Source organism: Megachile rotundata, chromosome 4 (assembly GCF_050947335.1).
Source record: "Megachile rotundata isolate GNS110a chromosome 4, iyMegRotu1, whole genome shotgun sequence".
Lineage (NCBI taxonomy): Eukaryota > Metazoa > Arthropoda > Insecta > Hymenoptera > Megachilidae > Megachile > Megachile rotundata.
Window position 1 is genome coordinate 10267228 of NC_134986.1, and position 24639 is coordinate 10291866.

Here is a 24639-nt window from a genome sequence, read left to right on the forward strand (position 1 = left end):
TTGCGTTATTTTCGGCCTGGTAGAGGTGTGCGATTGGAACAAGGAAGCACGACAGAAGCACGTGTAAATATCGGAACGCGAATCTAATTGATATAATTCACTTTACATAGATTTCTTTCATAGCAATTTGTTGGAATTAGTTGATTAACAAAGTTGTTGTTAGAGGAAATCTCAACGTTTAAAAATATAATCTATGGATTATATTTTGTGAGAATAGTACTTCAACTAGTTAAGGAAGCTTAAGGAAGAAATAATTTAGAAAAAAGTAGGTGGTTGATATTTGTTATTGCTAACCAGTTATTTTATTTATTTTAATATCTTATTCTATTAATGTATTTGTCTTACCTTTCTAACAATAATCTATTAAACCAGTTAACAAATAATTTTACAGTAAAACTATTGAATAATTTGTCAAGAATTTGGAACGAATGATTCACAAACATTTAGTGCACAGTATAAATCATATATTTAAAGATGGTATCTTATAAAATAATTTAAGTACAATATGTACAAAACTTAAACGATTTACGAAATGTACACGAAATAGACTTTTATCAAGAAATGAAAGAGATGTTATAAAATGTGATTTTATGTGTAATATGCATATTAAATACTCTTCTGGTAAAAATGTTGAAATTTTGAATGAATATTAAAATAGAAAATTTCAGTGTTTAATATTTAAAGTATTGCAATAAAATTTGAATATTTAACATTTAAAATATTAGAGTAAAATTCGAATGTTTAATACTTAAAATTTTTAAACATTTCTACTATACATGTAACAAATATTGTATTATAGAGAGAATCATTATATCATTCATATAATTAACGATGATATTTTATTTTCAACAAGATATTTTTGTTTTTTAAGCGAGACTTCTCGATTAAAAAGATAGAAAATATAGTATAGGAAAGAATTAACAGTAAATTACAAAATAGTTCTTGCGTTTTTATAATTTCTTGATTGTGCAACAGTGATGGGTCTGTAAGGTACAGTTAATTATTCAATTTGAAAATTTGATATTTGCAAATTTTTAAGTCTGCAAGTTTTTATAATTTAAGGTTTGAAATACTTCAAATTCTCAGCGTCCCAAATTCCAATCTCTCTAGATTCCAAATATTTCAAATTCCCAGCACTCCAAATTCCAATCTCCTCAATTCTAATCTTCTCAAATTGTAAATACTGCAAATTCCCAGCGCCCCAAATTCCTATCACCCCAAATTCCAGTCTTCCCAAATTCCTATCACCCCAAATTCCAATCTCCTCAAATTCTTATCACCCCAAATTCCAATCTCCTCAAATTCTTATCACCCCAAATTCCTATCACCCCAAATTCCAGACTCCCCAAATTCCAATCTCCCCAAATTCCTATCACCCTAACTTCCAGTCTCCCCAAATTCTTATCACCCCAAATTCCAAGCTTCTCAAATTGCCAACACCTCAAATTCCCAACACCCCAAATTCCAATCTCTCCAAATTCCAGTCTTCCCAAATTCCTATCACCCCAAATTCCTATCACCCTAAATTCCAGTCTCCCCAAATTCCAATCTCCCCAAATTCCTATCACCCTAAATTCCAGTCTCGCCAAATTCTTATCACCCCAAATTTCAATCTCCTCAAATTGCCAACACCTCAAATTCCCAACACCCCAAATTCCAATCTCTGCAAATTGCCAACACCTCAAATTCCCAACACCCCAAATTCCAAACTCCCCTTTCAAAATTTCTAAATTCCCACATCGCCAATTCCCCAAATTAAGCTCCCAATTTTCCAAATCTCCAAACTGAGAATTCGAAAGTGCAATAAATCCAAGATTCCGAACAATATCCAATCTCCCAACATCTCCCCCTAAAAATTACAGATCTCAAATCACCTCATCACTGTACACATTCCCTCAGCACATCCAAGTGACATTAATTCTCTAAACTAGTCGTGTTAAATATTCGTCGAAAAATCGCTTAAACTGTACAGTATAATAAATAGAACATCCCTTCTTGTCCAGCCTCAAACATCCAGTCAGTCGCGTTTCACGCTCCGTCCATTAATCTCATATTTCCCCAAACCGAACGAACTTTTCTGAATTCGTCACGTTTTTACAGCGCCAATATTTTACATCGTTTATATATAATTACGGAGTATTGTAAGAAATTTCGGTTCGTTCCCTGTCGAGAAGATTGCATCACAAATCGTGTTTCTTTCGTTTAGAAATCGTAGGATGCCTCGTCGTCTTCTTTCTTTCGTCTGAACGCCATTTTGTAGAGCACACCGGCGACGCATCCTCCGAGGATAGGTCCGATCCAGTAAACCCAGTGATGTTCCCAGTAATCCAGGATAACTGCGGGTCCCAGTGATCTGGCGGGGTTCATGCTGCTTCCTGTTACGGGAACAGCAGCCATGTGGGCGACGGTGATGGTTAAACCGATCGCCATTGGTGCCCATCCTTTTGTGTCCGTTCGTTTTGGGTCTGTTACGGCGTGCACGACTAACAGCAGCAGAAATGTCACTATCGCTTCTATGAAGATGCCTTGGCTCTCGGTTACTTGCGAGTGGAGCGACGTGACTCCCAAACCGAGGGCACTTGCGCTTGCGGGTATTAATACCTGTTAAATAAATACATTTTTCATAAAATATATTGTGTAGGATACTGTATAGGAGTGTAGGATTTTTTATCTTTAAAGAAATTTCTGTTTGGGTCTTTTTAATTTTGTTAGTTTCTTTAGGTCTTGAAGATTTTAAATTTATTTCAGGAATTTTTTTAAAATAATATTTTTGTAATTTGGAATTTTTAGATATTGAAATTTTGGACTTTCTAAATATTTCTGTCCATCCTTTCAGATTTGTAAATTTGTAAATTTGTAAATTGTTGAAATTTTTTCAATTTTTAGAATTTTCCCAATTTCCACATTTTTCAATTCCAAAACTTTCAAAGTCAATGGATAAGTCCATTATATTTGTATTAATCTAGCTTGAATTTATTAGTAAATTTATATGAAAAATAACGATATTGCTGTAGAGTGATCAATATTAGATGTGTATTCACATATTTACATGTGTGTAGAACATATACTAATGTACATAGCAATGAACTCTTATGAAGATAGATTTCATACAACGACAATATGACAGTATAATTTATTATCACTCATTTTCATTATGGTAGACATTTCCAGGTAATTACTCGTTGATGTTACGGCTAATCACAGAAATTAATTTATGCATTAATCAACTGTCACGAATGAATCAAGCGTCATGCGCCTTCTGTATATAGAATTCATTTAACTTGTCTACCTCTGACGTAATCAATGTCGTGTTAACAGATGTCAGACCTTGACCCTCGCAGTTTTAATTCTATTCTCAAAGAAATTAGAAAAGTATGATTTGAAAGAAAAAGGTTTACTTTTCTATTATTACAATTTGGTGATTTTGTAAATTTCAGTAAATACATTTAATAATTTTATACATTCGTTAATTGGTTTTATGATAAATTTCTTAGGTAGATAATTTGGTAAGTTTGGTAATTTTAAAATTTAGAAATGCAAAAATTCCAAATGTGTAATTTTAATTAAAAATTCCAAATTTACCTTCAGAACTGCGGACCCTGCAATCGCACCACAGCATTGACAAACTATATAACATAATGCTTTCAGGAAACTGCAATTTCCGCTAACTAAGAGACCGAGCGATACCGCTGGATTCACATGACAGCCTGAAATTGGTCCCAGCACCTAAAACAAAAAACTCTCCATTATGCAAGAATAACTAGATTAAATATCCATCAAGAAAAATAAAAAATGAAAAATAGTAGTAATGCTTCCAAAGACCCAACAAATTGCAAAACCTACAACTCCCTAACAAGTCCAAACAAAATAATTTCACACAAATTTCATTCTCGAAATATTCAACTTTTCAAACTGATTCACAACCAGTCCTAAAATTCGCAGAAATATAAACACAATAGTATCTTGCAACAAATGTCCACATTCCAGTGGCATCCTACGAGATATTCAAATGATTGTCAACCTAGCAAAGAATTCTCGATGCTTATCGTCTCTATATAAACTGGATGTGCGTCACTCGTTTTCCCCACAAAAATGGTAACATGCACGTTACGTGAAACAGATAACATTTGTTAGCCCGAAAATCTGACCACGAACGTAACTCGCGCTCGTTCTTGCAACAAAATCTCTAATTCTAATTCAAATTTCATAATCTCGTGACTGGTCATACGAGCGACGATAAAGAGATCTTACGCTTATCTCACGACAAGAATAATATTTCTTAACGAACACGGTGTGCTCCACATCTCCGTGGCGAAACCAAGGTCTGTTGTGTTGAATCTAGGAGCCTGTGTTTACAAAATGCCACAGTTCCGCACTGATTTCTTCCAGGTGTTTCATAAGTCAGCCCATTTTTTACGATTATATTTTTCGTTTTAGTCCTTGGAACGCGTGTTTCGTGTGAAATATCGAGATATGCAAAGTTTCAGTTTAATTTACCACGCAAATGGTTGTGCTTTTCTTGTGGAAACGGGGTTTTTTAAGATATTGATTTTTTGGAGATTGATTTTTCTATTTTTATTTTATTCTTTCAAATTTGAAGATGGATTTGTATATTGGTTTACTTGTTCATTATACAACCCTCTGTTTTGAGCTGTGCGTCATGGGTGGATTTCTTCACTAACTCGTTCTGACTATGTACATACTTGGAACTGTGAATAATAAATATAACAAAGTACGACAACGAAGTTTAGTATAATTTATTGAAAGTAAAAGTACTATCTAATATAACCTTTACCTACTTCAGTGTAACAAACAAATTATTTCTAACAACCATGAATTCAATAACCTACCCTAACTAAGTTAACCCTTTGCGCTCGAGAGGCGCCTAAGAGGCGCCATTCGATTTAATACAATAATTTAAAAGAAGTATTATTTAATTAATTCTATAATAGTGCTTATGTGATGTATAAACATAGTGAAATAGACAATAGTGGAAATTATTAGTAGAGAAATAATAACTTCAAAAGAAGTCATTTAACATTTTAATTAATATTTTAAAGTTACTGTTTGCAAACAGTAAAATTATCTTCGAGTGCAAAGGGTTAAGATAAGTACCCTAACCTCGACTGAAAATACTAGTAGTAAGTGTAGTACTAGTACTAGTACTTAAAAACCTACAAATAACACATCCAACAAAATACCATAAAAAAATGTAGTAATTGTTGAAAAGCTGTTACCTAAATAAATTTGACCAGTTAAGTCCATCATGATTAATTCCAAAATAGTTAAAATTCAGCCATCGTCAATTCGAAAAATGGGTAAAAGTGAGGGTAGAAGAAGAACGTAAGCATAGAGGGAAGTGTAAATGTCGTAGATCGATTGGTGGTTCGATTTGAGTCGTATAGAATTGGCGTGTAATGGCGGTGGGTCCCAACGCGGCCCAGTTCTCATGCATGTCGGCAAGGTCTCGGTTCGCCCCGGGCGATCGGTACACATGCGCTGGCGATTACGCAACCGATCTTCGTGGATCGTACGTTTTTCCACTCATCTTGTTCTTCTCCTTCTGGGCGATTCTTTTCTTCTTTCGGTAAGCATCTTCATCGACGGTGGGCTACCAGTTCGTCATTAAATTTCCGACTGCTTAGAGAGAAGACCAAACGCCACGGTATCGATTAATTGATTTTATTAATTGCAAGATCGAGCGCGAACGACGCGTGCGTGCCCGGACCTCCTTTAATAAAAGGCTACCCGCGTGAGAACAGCAATTATGGGATGAAGAGGTTCTCGCTTTAAGGGGTTACGCCATCTTGAGAACCTTAAAGCGGAATTTTTATTTTCCTTTTATTGGTGACTTTTGAAACTGTTGTTTAAATACAAGCTGGCCCGAAATCACGTTAAAATTATCATATTTTTGTAAACAATTTTTCTTATAAATATATCAGAGAATTTTTAAATTCCGCTGCTCTAAAAATACAGGCAAATATGATCATATTTCATTCTTTTCTTTTCTCAACTTCTTTATGCAGAATCATCACTCAGTTATTTGTACCATGACTTTTTGAACGTGATGTACAAAAAATAGGACAGGTGCTTTTACATGTGTGTTTATTAAATTAAATGAACTAACCTAAAATAATATAACATGACGTAATGTGTCGTAACTCTTATTGGAGTGGATTATTTACAGTACACGAACAGTCAGAGTTCATTGTAACTTATACAATGGTAACCTAACTTATCCAGCATTTATAAGCATTTCTGAACTTGCACCATACGTAGTGCATAAATAGGATTTTGATAAGCAGGCTCTTGCATAAAATGCACAATCAATTCGTGTGTCAACTTACCAAACATCTGCTATGTACCAGTATCGCCATTGTACTTTTCTTCACATTATTACGTCCTAAACTAGAAACTAAACTATTATGTCCTAAACTAAATTAGAAACTAACTTAACTAAATACTTGAATATAAGTAAAAGAAAACAGTAAAAATGGAAGTATCTTGAGTTATCGCAGAGAACGTATCATTTTGGAGCGTAAAAATGGCGACCCCGAAAGATCGCGTCCCTTATACAGGGTGTCCCGCAATTAGTGTAGGACCCGAAAAGGGGTGGTAGGTGGGGCGATTCTGAACAACTTTTTCCTTTGCCAAAATATTGGTTGAGGCTCCATTTTCGAGTTATTAGCAAAAAACACTGACCAATGAGAGCGCGCATAGACCGGGCGCGCGAAAGCGTAAGCAAAAGCTTCGAGTGTGACGGCTGATCGTCGTCGTGAACAAATGTATCGATACCGCGTCGGTATAATGTCGATATAACGTCGGTATAATAGAAAGCTGTTAGATGAAAGTTACATCGAATAATGAATAAAAAATCTGGATTATTCTTGAATTACCATTCATTCCTGAATAAGAAATAACGAAATCAGTCCCTACTCACGTAATCAGAATAAATCGAATTTATTCGATACCTTTATTCGTTATGGCAAAGAAATAACGGATAAAATATTTATCCGTTATTTTCGTTCGATATTGTGATGATGAAAAAGAACAAATTCTCATTTTTAAAAAATTAAATAACTTTTCTATTCAACAAATAAAAATTTGAATTGAATAATTAATAAATTTAAATGTAACTCACCCATTGAACCGCAAATAATCACGATGAAAATGCATCTCTGTCACTGGGCCAATCCACCAATCCCTACTGTTCTCATAAATACTAGAAACTCTGAAAAAACTCTCAAGAAACTTCACTGTCACCTATCACTGTCACCTTTCATTCTTAGTTTTTATTATCACTTTTTTTTGTCATTTTTCACTAATTTTCACTAATTTTCACTGTGAGTTCAACACATAAATACGACGAATGAAAACACATAAACAAATATTCATAAATAATTTAAACTTATTATCTTGAAAGCAAGAAAACAGAATTTTTTATTAAAAACTACGATACATTTTATTTCAACACGTATCTGTCGACAATAAACGATGACTGTCGATCGACGCCGCAGTCGTTCAACAGATCATCGTTGCATGGCAACCGTTCGCGACGTATGCCTCGCGATCGAAAACGAAACCGCGATCCGTGGCCAGTCTAACAATGTCTTCTAATAAAATACAATATAATATCGATTCCTCAATTCGGATACCTTATAATGAGAATATAGCATATCGTTAAACATACATATCTATGAATAATCGTTCACGCGTTTTCATTCGGTCCGTTTACCGGTCGTGCATATGTTGTGCAATTATTAGAAAGAGACAATGAAATAAATTGAGAGTTCATTGACCCTGCCAGGATATCAGCTGTTGATGCTCTGATTGATGGATCTACCCGGTGACATAAATATTTTTTATCGAAGCTAGTTTTTTCATGAATCAATGGGTAAGTTTTATTTAAGTTATTTCCGTATTTTTAAAATTATACGTACGCAGCAATTGATTTATTTCACTTCAATGAGGTACTGCATTAGATATTTTATTCCAATTTTATCCCATTTCGTAGGAAAGGTACTCATTCGTTTTGAAACATGAATTTATTCATTTGCTTCATTAGAATAATCGACAGAATGAATTTTCGTGAATTTATTCTTTTTCCTTTTTGAAGGCTTAAAATAAATACAAGATACTTGGTCTGGGTAAACAACAACTAATTGATTTATCTCCCATTCACGAATTACGAAGAACTTAATATTATTCTTAACTTCATAATTCATTATTCAACTTTCACCTAATAGCTTCCTGTTATACCGACGATATACCGACGTTATACCGACGGTATCGATACGTTTGTTCGCGACGACGATCAGCCGTCATATTCGAAGCTGTCGCTCACGCTTTCGCGCGCCCGGTCTATGCACGCTCTCATTGGTCAGTGTTTTTTGCTAATAACTCGAAAATGGAGCCTCAACCAATATTTTGGCAAAGGAAAAAGTTGCTCAGAATCGCCCCACCTACCACCCCTTTTCGGGTCCTACACTAATTGCGGGACACCCTGTATTAATTAAATTAATTTCGTGCGTTGATCAAGAGCATGGACCTTGTGCCGAATGAAAAAATCCTATCTCCCGCGATTTTAATTAATACCCGTCTCTCGACACGCCTATCAACCGCGCCATTGCTCGCGCGGGCGCTCGCGAGCGCACAAAGGGGAAAGTGTTGCTTCACTTTTCACCGTGTGCGTCCTTCGTCCTCGTTGCTTGCTCGTTGTTCCAAGAAAAGCAATAAACGAAGCCCGCTTATTTTTTTTCTTTTCTTTTCTTTCATTCGGCAACTTGCACCTCGATAAAGCGTTCTTTTTTCGCCAAGTACGCCCTCTTCTTGTTGCGCGTGCGCGTTCGGGACCGCCTTATCTCGCATTAATCTTGAATTATTAATTCTGCAAAGTGTCTAGATACCGTAGAGACGTACGATGGGATTTACCGGTGGCGAAACACCTTCGAGAAACGGGCACGCGCTGAAAATCGTGAACTTCGGAGATTCGTGGGATCTTGAAACGAGGTCGACGCACTGCCTCTTTATTATTCCGAGGAGTGGCTTATTTCGCCTTGATATTACTATTTTCCTACATTTTTTGACGAATTTATAGCTACTCTAGGACGCAGGATACGTTCCATTATTTTTTGAGAATTATTTGTGGGGTGATTTTTTAATTTAACTTATGGTTAATTTTCGTCAAGTAGAAGTTTTTTGTTTATTTAGGAAACTAACATGGATTCAAAGACTTGGAGAGTGAAAAGCTGCAGCTCACTGCTAGATATTATTTTTTAAATAGACGCACCAGGTGCGTCAGATTATTCTTCTAAAAATGAAGTTACGTATATTTATGTATTTATATCCATATATTACTTGATATGTTCATTTATTTAATGTTATATTCTATATAATAAATAGACAGTATATGTATACTTATATGTATACTCGTATATCTGAATAAAATTATTTTTCATTACTATATTTAAATAATTTTAATAATCTCGGTAATAATATTGCAAATTATTTTTTGCAGATTCCTTGGAGTTACAAATGTTCGAGAGGGATCCTTTTAGCCAATAGGTGGCGTAATTTATTCAAGGATTTAGATATTGCGGAACGTTTCGTTGTATAGCGCGTTTATTAAGAATTGCAAAGGTTCGAATTAGCTCATAGATTTTGTTCCCTCGGGGTTACACGACCCACAGCCTCCGGACACGTTTATTGCACGGCACGCGGCTGTGTCTTTGCTCTCGTTTTCTCAAACGAATCGCGGATCATAGATTCATTGTGATGTCGTACACGTCGTATTTAACCACGGTCGAAAATCTATTAATCACTTGTTCCAGAAAGTGACGGGTAGCTGTATAATTTGTTAACGTCTTGTACGTAATATGTATACCCACGGGCTACGAAGGCATGTTTCAGAAATTGATTTTATTTCTAAGACATTTGGTTAAATATTAAACTTTGCCAATGAATTTCAAATAAACATGCTGTACATAATCAATGTACTTAATGAATATAATTTTTTGACAATTATCTTTCTATTCAAATATGAAATTATGAGAGAATACGAAGAAGTTATATCAAATATGAAAGAACAAATTATATCTCCTTTTAGTAACAATTATATGTACATATATGTATAATGTAAATAATATAAAAATTTTATTAAGAAATAATTGTATAAATTGTGCTTAAAAATGTCTATTATAAATAATAAATAATGTCTATAAACAGTAAACAATGTCTACAATAATTAATAGAATGTGGTTTATTTTGAAACGAGGTTTTCTCGGAACAATAAAATGTGAAGTTTAAAATTCACGATAAAATCGATCCTGTCGTAATAACCGTATCCTTCGGCAAATATTAGAGTCATCTTGCTTGCTATGAGAAGACCGCTCCCTGATTTCGGGTTATTGTGCAACGTGATCCACGAGCGAAAGAAAGATCATTGTCCCGCGTGATCGTACGTGAACCTTGCAGCTCGTGTGCAACACCGTGCACCCTAATTATGAGAGCACCGAGCAAAACCTTCGCTATGCTCTGTGAATTTTGCGGAACTTAAACTGTAATAGCAGATTAGGAATTCATTTTACCATCACTAGATTTTATCGATACAACCCTTCTACTGTTTTTCATAACTGACATTCTATGGATTTATATTTTAAAGTTTATCAACAACGTTGTATGGTTCGTATTTTACTAACTGTATTTTATAGATTTTTACTTAGTAATATACTAACATTATTTTGTATTTATTTCACTATATTTTGCATTGCACAGTTTACTTCAACTACATCCATTTGTTTTTTTAAAAATACATTTGTTTTTTTAAATAAATTGTTTACTTCACTATTTCTGTTATCAATATTAATCTACATTGTAACCTATATATAATAACTCGCACATAAACTGATCCAGCTATAATGTACTTCTAAAAACTACCCCTTGCCCATGAACTACATTAAAAAAATTAAATAGCAATACTAAATTTTAAGAATGAAATCAAGATGCCATAAGTGCCATTCAGATACCTTTATGTCATCGAATTACGCCATAATTTGCCAAGACTTTCTACATTTCGAAAACCGTCATTTGATATGCAACGACATAATAGAAAGTTTCGTTTCACAAAGACTCAGGTAAGTGTAATTAATAGCAATTAATGGTATGCATCAGAGTATAATTTCTTGAGAATTGTCGACTATTTAATGTGCTTCGACTTTCGATGCAATCTTTTATTCAAAGACCAAGTTACAACAAAGTTGCAAAATCTGGACAATCTCACGTGAAATCATTGTCATACAGCCATCTATTAAATTTCTACTTTTCACTGCACTTCCTTAAATGGTTGCTCAAAGCTCGAACACATGGACGCAATAATGATCGGTTTTAGATACGCTTGGTATTTTGCTTTGTGTAACGTGCTAGAGATGTTTAGATATTTTTTTATTTCTCTGTCAATTTCCAAATCCTTAGATTCGATTATCCCTAGATTCTTGAAGGTAGATTCCCAATTTCTTAGATTCAAATCACTAGACTTCCAAAATCCTTAGATTCCCAAATCTCCAAATGACCAAATTCCTAGATTTCCAAATCTTCAAATTAACAAATCCCTAGACTTCCAAAATCTTCAGATTCCCAAAATCCCAAGATATCCAATTCCCTAGATTCCCCAATCTCCAAATTACCAAATCCCTGGATTCCCAAATCTCCAAATTACCAAATCCCTAGACTTCCAAAATTCCTAGATTCCAAAATCTCCAGATTCCCAAAATCCCAAGATATCTAAATCCCTGGATTCCCAAATCTCCAAATTACCAAATCTCTGGATTCCCAAATCTCCAAATTACCAAATCCCTAGACTTCCAAAATTCTTAGATTCCCAAATCTCCAAATTCCCAAATCTCCAAATTACCAAATCCCTAGACTTCTAAAATCCCCAGATTCCCAAAATCCCAAGATATCCAATTCCCTAGATTCCCAAATCTCCAAATTATCAAATCCCCAGACTTCCAAAATTCCCAGATTCCCAAAATCCCAAGATATCCAATTCCCTAAATTCTCAAATCCTGAGACTACTAAATCCCTAGATTCCCAAATCCCAAGATTCCCAATTCCCTAGATTCCCAAATCCTTAGTTACCCAAAGTCCCTACATTCCCAAATCCATCGACTTCCAAAAATTCTAGATTCCCAAATTTCTAAATTCCATTTAAAAAACGTAGCTTGTTACTCTTCCCTACAAGTTGTCTCGGATTGAGTCTCAATTGCACGAAACAGAAAGGAGAAAGAAAAAATGCTGTTCACCACGGCGAAACAGAAATGTTTATACAGTGTCACATCGTGCAAAAATAAAAAGACGTGTAACGCGTGACACCTGCATCTGCTAAGCCAGGTAACGTCATCAGCTGTGCAGCACGGTACATCAGATAAGCGACGAATATTTTTCACTTGCGTAATCAAAGGTGCAAGCTCACCGGGCATCGGTTGAGGATCACATTAAGAGTCTTGCGATTTTTAGGAACTGGGGAATTTAGTGATTAAGAGATGTGAAGATTTGAGAATTTAGGGATTTCGGGATTTAGGAATTTAGAAATTTGGGGCATAACGACTTAGCATATTAGGTGGCTGGTGATTTAGGGACTTGGGGATGTAAAGGTGTGAAAATTGAGGGGTTTTGGTATTTAGGAATTGGGGAAATTGGAAATTTGAGGTTGAGGGATTTTAGGATTTGGTAATTTTGGCGATTTGGGGAGCGAGAAATTTCCCCAAATTCCAAATTTCCCAAATTCCAAACTCTCCAAATTCCAATTTTCCCAAATTTCAAATTTCCCAAATTCCAAATTTCCCAAATTCCAAACTTCCCAAATTTCAAATGCTCCAAATTCCAATTTTCCCAAATTTCAAATTTCCCAAATTCCAAACTCCCCAAATTCCAAACTCTCCAAATTCCCCAAATTCCAATTTCCTCAAATTCCAATTTCCCCAGATTCCATATTCCCCAAATTCCAAATTCTTCAGATTCCAAATTCCCTAGATTCCATATTCTCCATATTCCATATTCTCCAAATTCTAAATTCTCCAAATGCCAAATTCCCCAAATTCTAGATTTCCTAGGTTCCAAATTCCCCAGATTCAAAATTTCCCAAATTCCAAATTCCCCAAATTCCCCAAATTCCCCAAATTCCCCAAATTCCAAATCCCCCACATTCCAAATTCCCCAACTTCGAAATTTCAGAATTTTAATACCTGCAACACTGAAAGTAGGAAATTTTGTAATCAGAAAATTAGAAGATCTGGTAATATGAAAAATTGAATTAACTTGAAAATTTGCGATTTTGAAATTTTTGAAAACTTGAAAATTTAAAAATGAAAAAATTTGTACCAATTGATTAGCCGTAAACAATTGCGGTTGCTTTTATTTCGATTGATCGATCGTTTTATAATAACTCTTTGTTTCAATCGTATAGGAGCAGTAACCTTGTAACACATCACCAAAATTCTGACAGCTTAATGGTGGTTTGAATGATCATTTCGATAATATTCCGAGTACATTTTGAGTACGACTATGAGCAATTTCTAGGATCAAATAATTCGCCTAGAGCCAAGAAGCAATTACTATGTTGATGAATTAGTCATCTGCGAAAAATGGGTCTTAACTTTCGATTAATCTACGCAAACTTATAAATGTTCATCGTTTGTTAACACTTTAATTCCCAGCGGAGTCCTTCACCCATTTTACATACCATGATTTATCTTACGCGATTATAATCATACTACTTAATTGAATATACCTTCGATAAACAATTTTTAAGCAATATATTTCTAAACAATTTTATTACGTATATAAATTTAGATTATTTTCTTAAATACTTACATGAAATGTGAGTAAAAATAAATTTATAAATTATTTTTAATAATCATTTAATAAATTTACATATTTTCAATAAATTTATAATAATCATTTATAATTACTTTCAAACAATTATATAAGTTACATCAATCTATAATTTATTTTTGAATAATTAATTATATGAGTTAGATGAAATTTATAAATAACTACTTTGAATTAATTATACATGACAAATGAAATGAATTTAAATTTAAAAAATTGTTAAACAGTTACACCGACACTAATATATTACTCGATAAATCTTTTGTTACGCACAGAAAGGGATTTAAAATTCCTTTTTATGGCCGTCAAATGTGTTAAGAAGTTACTCATTTGATTTTCAACGGCTTAATAAGTGAGGCCCGAAAGGAATACATAAAGGTACGTTGAAGCTTTCGTCTCGCGAAATCATTCACGGTATTGTTTTTGTTTTTACGATTCATATTTCGTGACATGATTATGCAACGTTCACGTCTGCATCTTTAACGATTGTTGGTGCACAACAAATGACGTACAGGGCGGGAAACGTGTGATTTGCATTCGTGTCGTGGCGATTGTGACTTTGATGTCTTTCCATCGTTTCAATCTCTTCTTTCTTTGTTTCCCTTCCTTTTGACCTTACTTGCTATTCTTTCAACACGTCTCTTTGGTGAGAAAAGGGCAAGGCAACAGAGAATGACCGAGTTCCATTAATTATTTATTTAAATGTAAGTCATGGTATAAATATGGGACTCAAAGGCTGGTGACATTTCTTTATATTTTTGGGTTCTGGCGAAATTTTCAAGTTGGCAATTTTATTCATTTTTATGCTTGACAATAGTTTTTAAAAATATTTTGCACATTTAAACATTCGTAATTTTCCAAATTTTCATATTGCTAAATTTTTTTATTTCTGTATGGAAATTGTGACAATTTTTAAATTACATAAATGTCCACATTTATAATTTTGTCATTTCTGTATGTAAATTATGGCAATTTCTAAATACATAAATTTCCACATTTATACATTCATAAATTTTCATATTGCTAAATTTTTTCGTTTCAGTGTGTAAATTATGACAATGTTTCAGTGCATAATTTTCCAAACTAACACATTAAATTTCTGTATTAATTTTCATCCGTATTAGACAAAATTTATAATTAATTACTTTGAAATAATTACATGAAGTGTACAAACACCATATTGATTAAATGAATTTATATTTATATGAATTTGAAAATGAAGTTGTCAAATTTCCAATTGATTAAACACCTAAATTTCAACCCGCGCAAAAAATCAGAAAGTGTGTAAAGTATCAATAAGGGGGCAATATTGACCGATGCTATAAATATCGATATCCGTGAGGCGAGCTGTCGGAAAGTAAAGTATCAAAAGAGACAGAACAAGAGTCACATTAGTCGATCGGAGTCGAGTCTCGAGTAGGTTGTCGGGGCCTTCGGGGCAAAATTGCACCATCCGTACAGTTAGACCCCCTTGGGCGAATCAGCGGCCTTATTTACCCTTCTACCAACGTGCCGCCGGCTTTCTGAGATCCCGGCTAACGTCACGTGTAAGACTCAATACACGCGTGTGCATACGTAACGCGTAAAAGGCACTGCACGATAAAACGCTTCAAAATTTCATCCTTCTCTTTCGTTTGCTATCTCTATTCAACTTGCTTCTCTTTTACTTCTTTCTAATGTACTTAATGTTCAGTGGTGTACTGGCTGTCTCAAAAATTGGGGGATCAATTCGGAAATTTCTGATCAAATCAATGAAGCATTTTGGTGGCAAAATTTTATTCAAAATTTATTATTCATATGTTATAAGAGTATAAGTTATTTTTCATATTCGACATCATTTTTGGGGAGAAGAGTTTTTCATGAGTTTTTTATTTTGAAGAGCTCTTGATGTGCTTGTAAAATGATATGATCTTTACTATAGGAGAGATAATAATTTTAGTAACGTTTTTGTAAATTTATAACACAAGTGAAACCACTGAAATTTATTGTGCATCGTTGTTTTTGAAGTTGTATACTGTAGCATCAAGTTTGAGAAATAATTAAATAAAAATTTTTAATAAACACATGAATCAACTTAACAAGTCGTGTAACAAATATGAACGAAACTTTTTTATTTTAAACTTATTATTGCATGCAATCGTTAGGCAGTTATACCATCATTCTTGAGACAACCTGTAGCTGCTAACTTTTCTTTATTATGAAGATAATAAAAGATTCTTTGAAGATTCTATGAAGATGACAAAGACAGCATTCAACATAATTTGCTGTATATATTTTTATAATATATTTCATGTCGAATGAAACTTGTCATCTTAATAAATATTTCTGAAACACCCTATACATCACGCTCGAGGTGTTTGACTGCCGCTGAAAAGAAACCGAGGGCGTTTAAAACCGTTTGCTAAGTTGTCAGCAACGAGTAACGCTTTCAAAATTGCCACCTTTCCGTTTTGGGATAGTTACCTTGAAAATCCTGTAACCAGCGATCTGGTTATAGGAATCGGCTTCTTCAAAGAAACTTGCCTTCTACTTTCATCCTTTTCATGGTGATTTATCATGTTTGATTAATGACCAACATTGTTGTTTACACTGTACACAATCTTGAGTTATCACAGTGCAAATTTTTAAACATGGACAGTATCATTCAAACGTTCACCGAAATGTTCTACTTGCTCAACCTCAAATTTCTTGCTCTACTTGTCAATATTCTTGTCAAATGATCTCTTGGTGCATTAAATATCGATCTATTTATGGGTTTGATTAGGCTACAAATTAGGTTGCAAATAGGTTGGAATTTTTAGGTTAGAATTCGTAGGTTAGTATAGGTTACAATTTATAGAATAGAATTTATAAATTAAAATTTACAGTAAGTAAATTAATTTTTAACATGTTACAATATGCCGAAGTAATTTGAGTAAACTAAATATTTGAAATAATAATAATACTCGAAAACAAATATCTGAAATAGCAATAATAGTTGATAACTCCGTAATAAAGTAAAATAAATTTAACAATAAATTTGCATTGCAGTAAAAATGAAGTAAAAGAACAAAAAATAACAAAGTAAATAATCCAATAAACAAATAAGAATTTTAACAAATTATCTATTTCATAAAACAATTATTTAACAAAACAAAATTAACAACTATCCATCCCTATTTTCCCCAAAAAAATTCTCCCTTAGATCTCAAATAAACTTTCCCAAAAGACAATAGCAAGGTTCTTTAGATTAACCAGATGACCTAATAGTCTAATTGTGTAACATCGGTTATGCGAATCGGTTCCGTCCTAAATTCTCGTAATAATAAGTTTAGCCGAGACTCGATGTCAGTCATTCAGAGTCTCTGTACTGAATGATTATTTTTTTTCGAAATGTCAATGAATGCGGAGGCGAAGTTGAACGCGTGCTCTGCCGAGGAGAAGGCTGACATGCCTTCCGGTGAAGATCGACGCCGTGAAAGAGACAGGCAGTCTAGTTACTAAAGGTGGCAAGCCTGGCAAATTGCTGATTTCGTGAACCATCTACCACCCACGTGTTCGACCTACCTACGCCTCGTTAAGCAATTATGTGAACATGATCGGGTCAAACGGGTTCGAGTTTTTTTCGATTCATCGACAACGTTTTTTGTCGTGCTTTTTTTGTTGCGATGGAGACTCATGGATATAGAGATTATCACACATGGTGTGGTGATTAAATCTCAGTATTAATTAATTAGGAATTGTTGGATTTATAGATTTTCAAATATGACTATTTTTAAGTTTCAAATTCCAAGTTCACCAACTTACAAATTCAGCACAAGTCAGATGTTTCAAATTTCAAATTCTTTAAGTTTCAAGTTCTATAGACTCCAAATTCCCCAAATTCCAAACTCCCCAAATTCCAATTTCTCCAAATTCCAATTTCCCCAAATTCCAAACTCTCCAAATTCCAATGTCCCCGAATTCCAAATTTACCAAATTCCAAATTCCCCAGATTCCATATTCCTCAAGTTTCAAATTCCCCAGATTCCACATTCTCCAAATTCCAATTTCCCCAGAATCCATATTCTCCAAATTCCAATTTCCCCAGATTCCATATTCTCCAAATTCCAATTTCCCCAGATTCCAAATTCCCTAGATTCCATATTCTCCATATTCCAATTTCCCAAAATTCAAATTCCCACAGATTCCATATTCATCAAATTCCAAAGTCCCCAGATTCCATATTCTCCAAATTCCAATTTCCCAAAAATTCCAAATTCCCCAGATTCTAGATTTCCTAAGTTCCAAATTACCCAGGTACCAAACCCCCCCAATTCCAAATCCCCCAAATTCCAAATTTCCCACATTCCAAACTCCCGAAATTCCAAATTCCCCAGATTCTAAATTTTGCAAATTCCCCAAATTCCTCAAATTCTCCAAATTTCCCAAATTCGGGACTCCTGAAATGTTAAATTCCCCAAATCCCAAATCCCCCCAAAATAGTGAACAATTATTCAAATCCATACTTTTCAAAAGTGCGTGTACAACATAATACTTCATCGCACTTAAAGGATTACGTCCCAACAAAGCGGTGGTTCGTTACAAAGAATTTCGTTACCGTCTACGATCAAAGAAGAAATATGGCGGATTTTATTGTCAATTTTTTAGCAAATTTGTCGCCGATATTGTCGGCGTTGGCAACGTTTTCAGAACAGTTGCGAAATGCAACATTGGCTCGAAAGCGAAGCAATGTTTCGAACGAGAAAATAGGTCGCATTTAAAAAAGATTTACTCGGTTTAAAAGACTCGTAACGCAGTAAAATGTTGCACGTTCAATCTTTAACACCTTGCACTTCAACTTCGCTGTCAAGATAATGGTTGTCGACCACCAATATGCGACCTGTTTTCTTTGAACTTCTCTTAGCGATCCTCAAATACGTCGTATCCACAGGACATGATAAATCATGGATTCCAAATAAAATTAATTATTTTCGCTCGAGATACATTCAGTGCAGGTACATGCACGACGAAAAGATAACGTGTTCGTTTTCCTCTTAAATCTGCTTCACGAGGTATTCACCAAGTTGCTTATTTATGTACAAACATTTGAAATCGAATTTCTTAATTATACGTTTAAAGGTATAAGACCGATTATCCAATCAGTCGGATATTTTCGACTTTACTTTAATCGCCACCTTAATTAGTTATTACTGACAGATCGATACCGCAATGGTTCATTTGTAAAAATGCAATCGGTTTCGATCTTTATTTCGGACTTCAAAGATTAATGCGTTTCGGTGAAAAATTGCGTACTAATTTTATCGTATCTGATTCGATTGGAATTAATTTGAAGGCAATTTGAAGTGAATGTAAATTGATTTTCGAAATTTTTATCGTGGAATTATGTGTATTCTGATGGAAGTATAGTCTTCAAGAATTTTAAAGTTTCAAACATTATAAAAATTCAAAAAATCAAAAAGTTAAAAAATCAAACATTCAAAACGTCAGAAATTCGAGAGTTCAAAAATTCAATGATTCAATGATCCAATGATTCAATAATTCAATAATTCAATGATTCAATGATTCAATAATTCAATGATTCAATAATTCAATAATTCAATGATTCAATGAATCAATGATTCAATGATTCAATGATTCAATGATTCAATAATTCAATAATTCAATAATTCAATAATTCAATAATTCAATAATTCAATAATTCAATAATTCAATAATTCAATGATTCAGTGATTCAATGATTCGATAATTCAATAATTTAATAATTCAATAATTCAATAATTCAATAATTCAATAATTCAATAATTCAATAATTCAATAATTTCGAAATCCTAAAATCCCAGAATGTCAAAACTAAAAAATTCCAAAATTTGAATATTTTTAAATTTCAAAATTCTAAAATTAAAAAGTTCCAAAATCCTAAAACCCTAAAATCTAAAAATCTAAAAAAATTAAAAATTCCAGAAAAGATGAACCTCTTTCCTCTTCATATATAACTTTTTCAGGGTAAACCGTGCTTGAGACACTGCAGGGTTATCGAAGCAACAGATTAATTTCCAAATTCGTTAATCGACCATGAAAGTAGCACCGCGAGCACATGAACGAACGATAGCGAGAGTAACGAAAGCAACTCGTTCGTGAAACAGTCGATCGAAGTGAATGGGATCCCCTCTTTTTCCTGTTCTCCCCAGGGCATTCGAGGTACACACAGTTCTTTCTGGACGAGTCAAGAACACGATTGCTTTTGTCCATTCAATGAAATCAAACAAATGCGAGCCGGTAAACGATTTATCACTCGGGCAACGCGTGAAAGAGGCACCGCGAAAAATGAGATACTCGAAATGTTAGCAGCGAATCATTAACTGTTCATTTTCTATGAATACGTATATGTTCATTATATATTTTCTGTGATTTTGAATTTTTGTATGACAATTTAGTATGAAAGTTAATTGGGAAATACAATGGAGATTAAATTGTGTGAAACGTGTATTGAACCTTGCACTATTTTGACTAGTCTCGTGTTGCACTTCATGAACAATTTTACTTGAATTAATACACTTTGGAAAAGTTCGAGTTCAAGTTAAAAGTTTGCATATATAAAGATTGTATAGTACCAAATTGACATGACATTTTAACTTTGTTTTAATATCAAACTACTTAATTTTGTTTTTGCACATTCTTGTCATTTACAAATGTAATTGTAATATTGTACCATTCTCAAAAAAAATGGTCGAAACGTATCCTTTACAAAATAATTTTTAATTTAAAATCCTTTTAACTGTTTTAACAAGTTGACCTCGACAGCATATTCTACATCTTTCAAACCAAAACTGAAGTTAAAGTTAAATTCTGGTTATACTTATTCAAAGGTCAATCAACCTAGCGTATGTACTCCATACTTTCAGTGCCATTTATTTTCTTCTACCGTTCTATAAAACGGTAATGTACACGTTTTTATTCGACGTTGTTTCTTTTGGGTCTCATCATTTCATGGTTCTTATTTCTGACAATTAAACAATCAATCAAAGTTTTGTTTTTGAATCGAGCACTTTAACATGTTGGATGTGTAATTTGTTACGCGTCTTCCTACGAACTCGTGATATTTATTACTTCCTTAATTACGACCTTAAATTCAACGATAAATCTTGTCGTATTGCTGACTCCTGCTTACGGTATTCTTACAGCTACTATATTTTCCCATCTCCGAGTGTTGATTGTTGTATTTTTAGCACTTAATTTGCAGTTTCGTTATCTTTTGAATAACATTATTTCTGTAACTATATTAATGAACTTTCGTATCGCATCGAATCTGATACAGGTACGATCATTTCATTTTATTTCATTTCATTGATTTTATTGATTTTATTGATTTTATTGATTTTACTGATTTTACTGATTTTACTGATTTTACTGATTTGATTGATTTTATTGATTTCATTGATTTCATTGATTTCATCGATTTCATTGATTTCATCGATTTCATTGATTTCATCGATTTCATTGATTTCATTGATTTCATTGATTTCATTGATTTTATTGATTTTATTGTTTTTATTCATTTCATTGATTTCATTGATTTTATTGATTTCATTGATTTCATTGATTTCATTGATTTCATTGATTTCATTGATTTTATAGATTTCATTGATTTCATTGATTTCATTGATTTCATTGATTTTATTGATTTCATTGATTTCATTGATTTCATTGATTTCATTGATTTTATTGATTTTATCTTATAAATTAGGATCGTTTAAAAATCTGTACTGAAGCTTCTGATTTTGTTATTTCGTACAAAAATCCAATAATTGATAATACGCAATCACTGTACAAGTTGATAAGATTTTATCAATCTTAGGTGGAACAACGAAATGGTATGCTGACAATCATGTATCATACGAGAACATACTTGTTCGATAGCGAATTATTATCGTTTCGCAACTATAAATTAAAACCACTATGATTATCAATATTTAATCTGCTTCCTCTTATATGATTTCCAATACGCACCGACCGTTGTACCATTACAAGGTAAATTAAATATTCACATCTGCTCAACAAACGTGCACAAACATAACATGCAAAATAAGAAAATATTTATACACGGACTTACGTGTGCCAAACTCGCGACCGCAAGGCCAAAGGTGAACGCGATGTGCACCACCGTGGGTGGAGAACCCGGCTCCCATGTGACACAGGATGCACAACCGATCAACACCAGAAGAAAGGTTCCTAGAGCCTCGGCGAACAGCATCACCAGAAACTCGACCTTCGTCACCTCTTCGAAGCCGACGAAGTCCTTTGCACCTGCACAGAGAAATAAGAAAGCGTTAATTAAGCACCGAACAAGCGGTAAAAACGATCATTTTTACTGTTTTCTTTGAACGATCGCTGGCACGTGTCAGAACGTGACGATGTTTCTATGGACGTCGCAGATGATTTATTTTACCGAGATCGATTTCGATTCGGATTTTACTCTTATTTTCTTTCGTTCTCGTGGAACGATTACGTCACTGGAATCAATGGTACGAATGACGCAAAGTTCGGGCATTGCATAAAACAAGACCAGAAAGTGTAAACAAATTCCGAGAGAAGCTTTTTCGCGAAGTGACGGTGTCGAAACGTTAGGTATTCCTTGAATGCTTTAGACAGTGCGTTGTCAAAGTACAGTGATAATTGATAGTTAAATATTTTTCGTACCGTTTGATGCGTCACTTAATGCGCGGCGATATAACACGTAGTCATGTAACGGGTGGCGATGTAATATTAAGTGATTTAATGCAAGGTCATTTCGATGCTTGTTGATTTGATGCGTGGTAATTGTGGCGCATGCTGACCTAACGCGTAGCAATATTACAAGTGGCGATATAACATGTGGTAATTTAATGCGTAGTAATTTTGATAGGTAGTGATTTAATACATGGTAATTGCGATGTGTAGCGATTTCATACGTGGCAATATAACGCGCGGCGATATGACGCATGGCAAATTCAATGTGTGGTAATATAATGCCTGGCAAATCGAACGCGTGCTAATACAATGCGTGGCAAATCCAACGCATGGTACTATAACGCGTGGCGATATAACGCGTGGAAAATTCAACGCGTGGTAATACAACGCGTGGCAAATCCAACGCGTGGTAAATCCAACGCATGGTAATATAACGCGTGGTGATATAACGCGTGGAAAATCCAACGCATGGTAATATAACGCGTGGAAAATCCAACGCATGGTAATATAACACATGGCAATATAATGTGTGGCGATATAATGCGTGGAAAATCCAATGCGTGGTAATACAACGCGCGGAAAATCCAACGCATGGTACTATAACGCGTGGAAAATTCAACGCGTGGTAATACAACGCGCGGAAAATCCAACGCATGGTACTATAACGCGTGGCGATATAACGCGTGGAAAATTCAACGCATGGTAATACAACGCGTGGGAAATCCAACGCGTGGTAATATAACGCGTGAAAAATCCAACGCGTGTTAATATAACGCGTGAAAAATCCAACGCATGGTAATATAACACATGGCAATATAATGTGTGGCGATATAACGCGTGGAAAATCCAATGCGTGGTAATACAACGCGCGGAAAATCCAACGCATGGTACTATAACGCGTGGCGATATAACGCGTGGAAAATTCAACGCGTGGTAATACAACGCGTGGGAAATCCAACGCGTGGTAATATAACGCGTGAAAAATCCAACGCGTGGTAATATAACGCGTGAAAAATCCAACACGTGGTAATATAACGCGCGGAAAATCCTACGTGTGGTAATACAACGCGTGGCGATATAACGCGTGGAAAATCTAACGCGAGGCAATACAACGCGCGGTAAGTCCAACGCGTGACAATATAACGCGTAGTACTACAACACGTGGCGATATAACGAGTGGCAATCCAACGCGTGGCGGTATAACACGTGGCGACATAACGCGTGGCAAATCCAACACGTAGTCTTTATAACACGTAATAGAACTCGATAATCTAACATGTAATATTGCCAAAAAACAGCAATAACAGATAATATTTTTCATTATTAAATCTGAAGAGCTGTTAATCTTTTAATCTCTAATTTAATCATAATATCTGAAAATTGAATCTTGATACCTAATCAGTATTTAGTAAGACGATAAAATATCGTTAATAGATGTCAAAACTTTGTTCTGTCGTGTTACCTACGCTTTCGAGCATAAAACAGCAGAAAAATGAAACAGCCACGTACAACGATGATAAGAAATCAAGGCGGTGGGAAATCTCCGTAGAGCTCACAGTAAGATGAAAGTTCTAGACACTGAAAATAGGAACATTTGTGTCATGTTTCATCACTTGTACAAACGGTTTTACCGTTTAAGTCCTTTTATAATGAGCCGTGTACCGTGAAGCGACAGAAATGTTTCCTGTGTAATTTATTATCGAACCAACTGCTGGAAACAGGGATATCGCCGATATGCGTGTTCACCATTTCTAATTGTTCGAAACTTTGTTCATCATGAAAGACTGGAATATTATATGGTTAATATTGTTTCGGACCATTTATGCTTTCAACGTGGTATTTACAGAAGGGGGACACGCTTAGCTATTATAGTGAGATGCACATTTCTAAATTTCTATATTCTTATGTCCTTGAATCAATACTTTTCTTATTCTACGTTATTGTTAGGTTCTTTTATTTCTGGTGCATCTCTAGATTTATAGATCTTTACCTAGGTTCCTAGATCTCTAGATTTCTGGATTTCTAGATTTCTATATCGTCAGG

At 34.3% G+C, this 24639-nt stretch overlaps 1 protein-coding gene across 2 annotated transcripts in view; it reads right to left on the reverse strand.

Moving 5' to 3' along the window:
- Positions 1–1043: 1043 nt before the first annotated feature.
- The window catches only part of LOC100881569 (aquaporin homolog protein drip), a 52873-nt gene continuing 29277 nt past the window's right edge, over positions 1044–24639 (reverse strand). For both annotated transcript variants that reach the window (XM_076531085.1, XM_012281451.2), the window contains 3 exons: positions 21980–22173; positions 3583–3726; positions 1044–2601 (listed from right to left, as the gene is read on the reverse strand). In XM_076531085.1, coding sequence (XP_076387200.1) covers positions 2203–2601; positions 3583–3726; positions 21980–22173 — 737 coding nt within the window. In that variant the 3' untranslated portion in view covers positions 1044–2202. The remainder of the gene's footprint in view (positions 2602–3582; positions 3727–21979; positions 22174–24639) is intronic.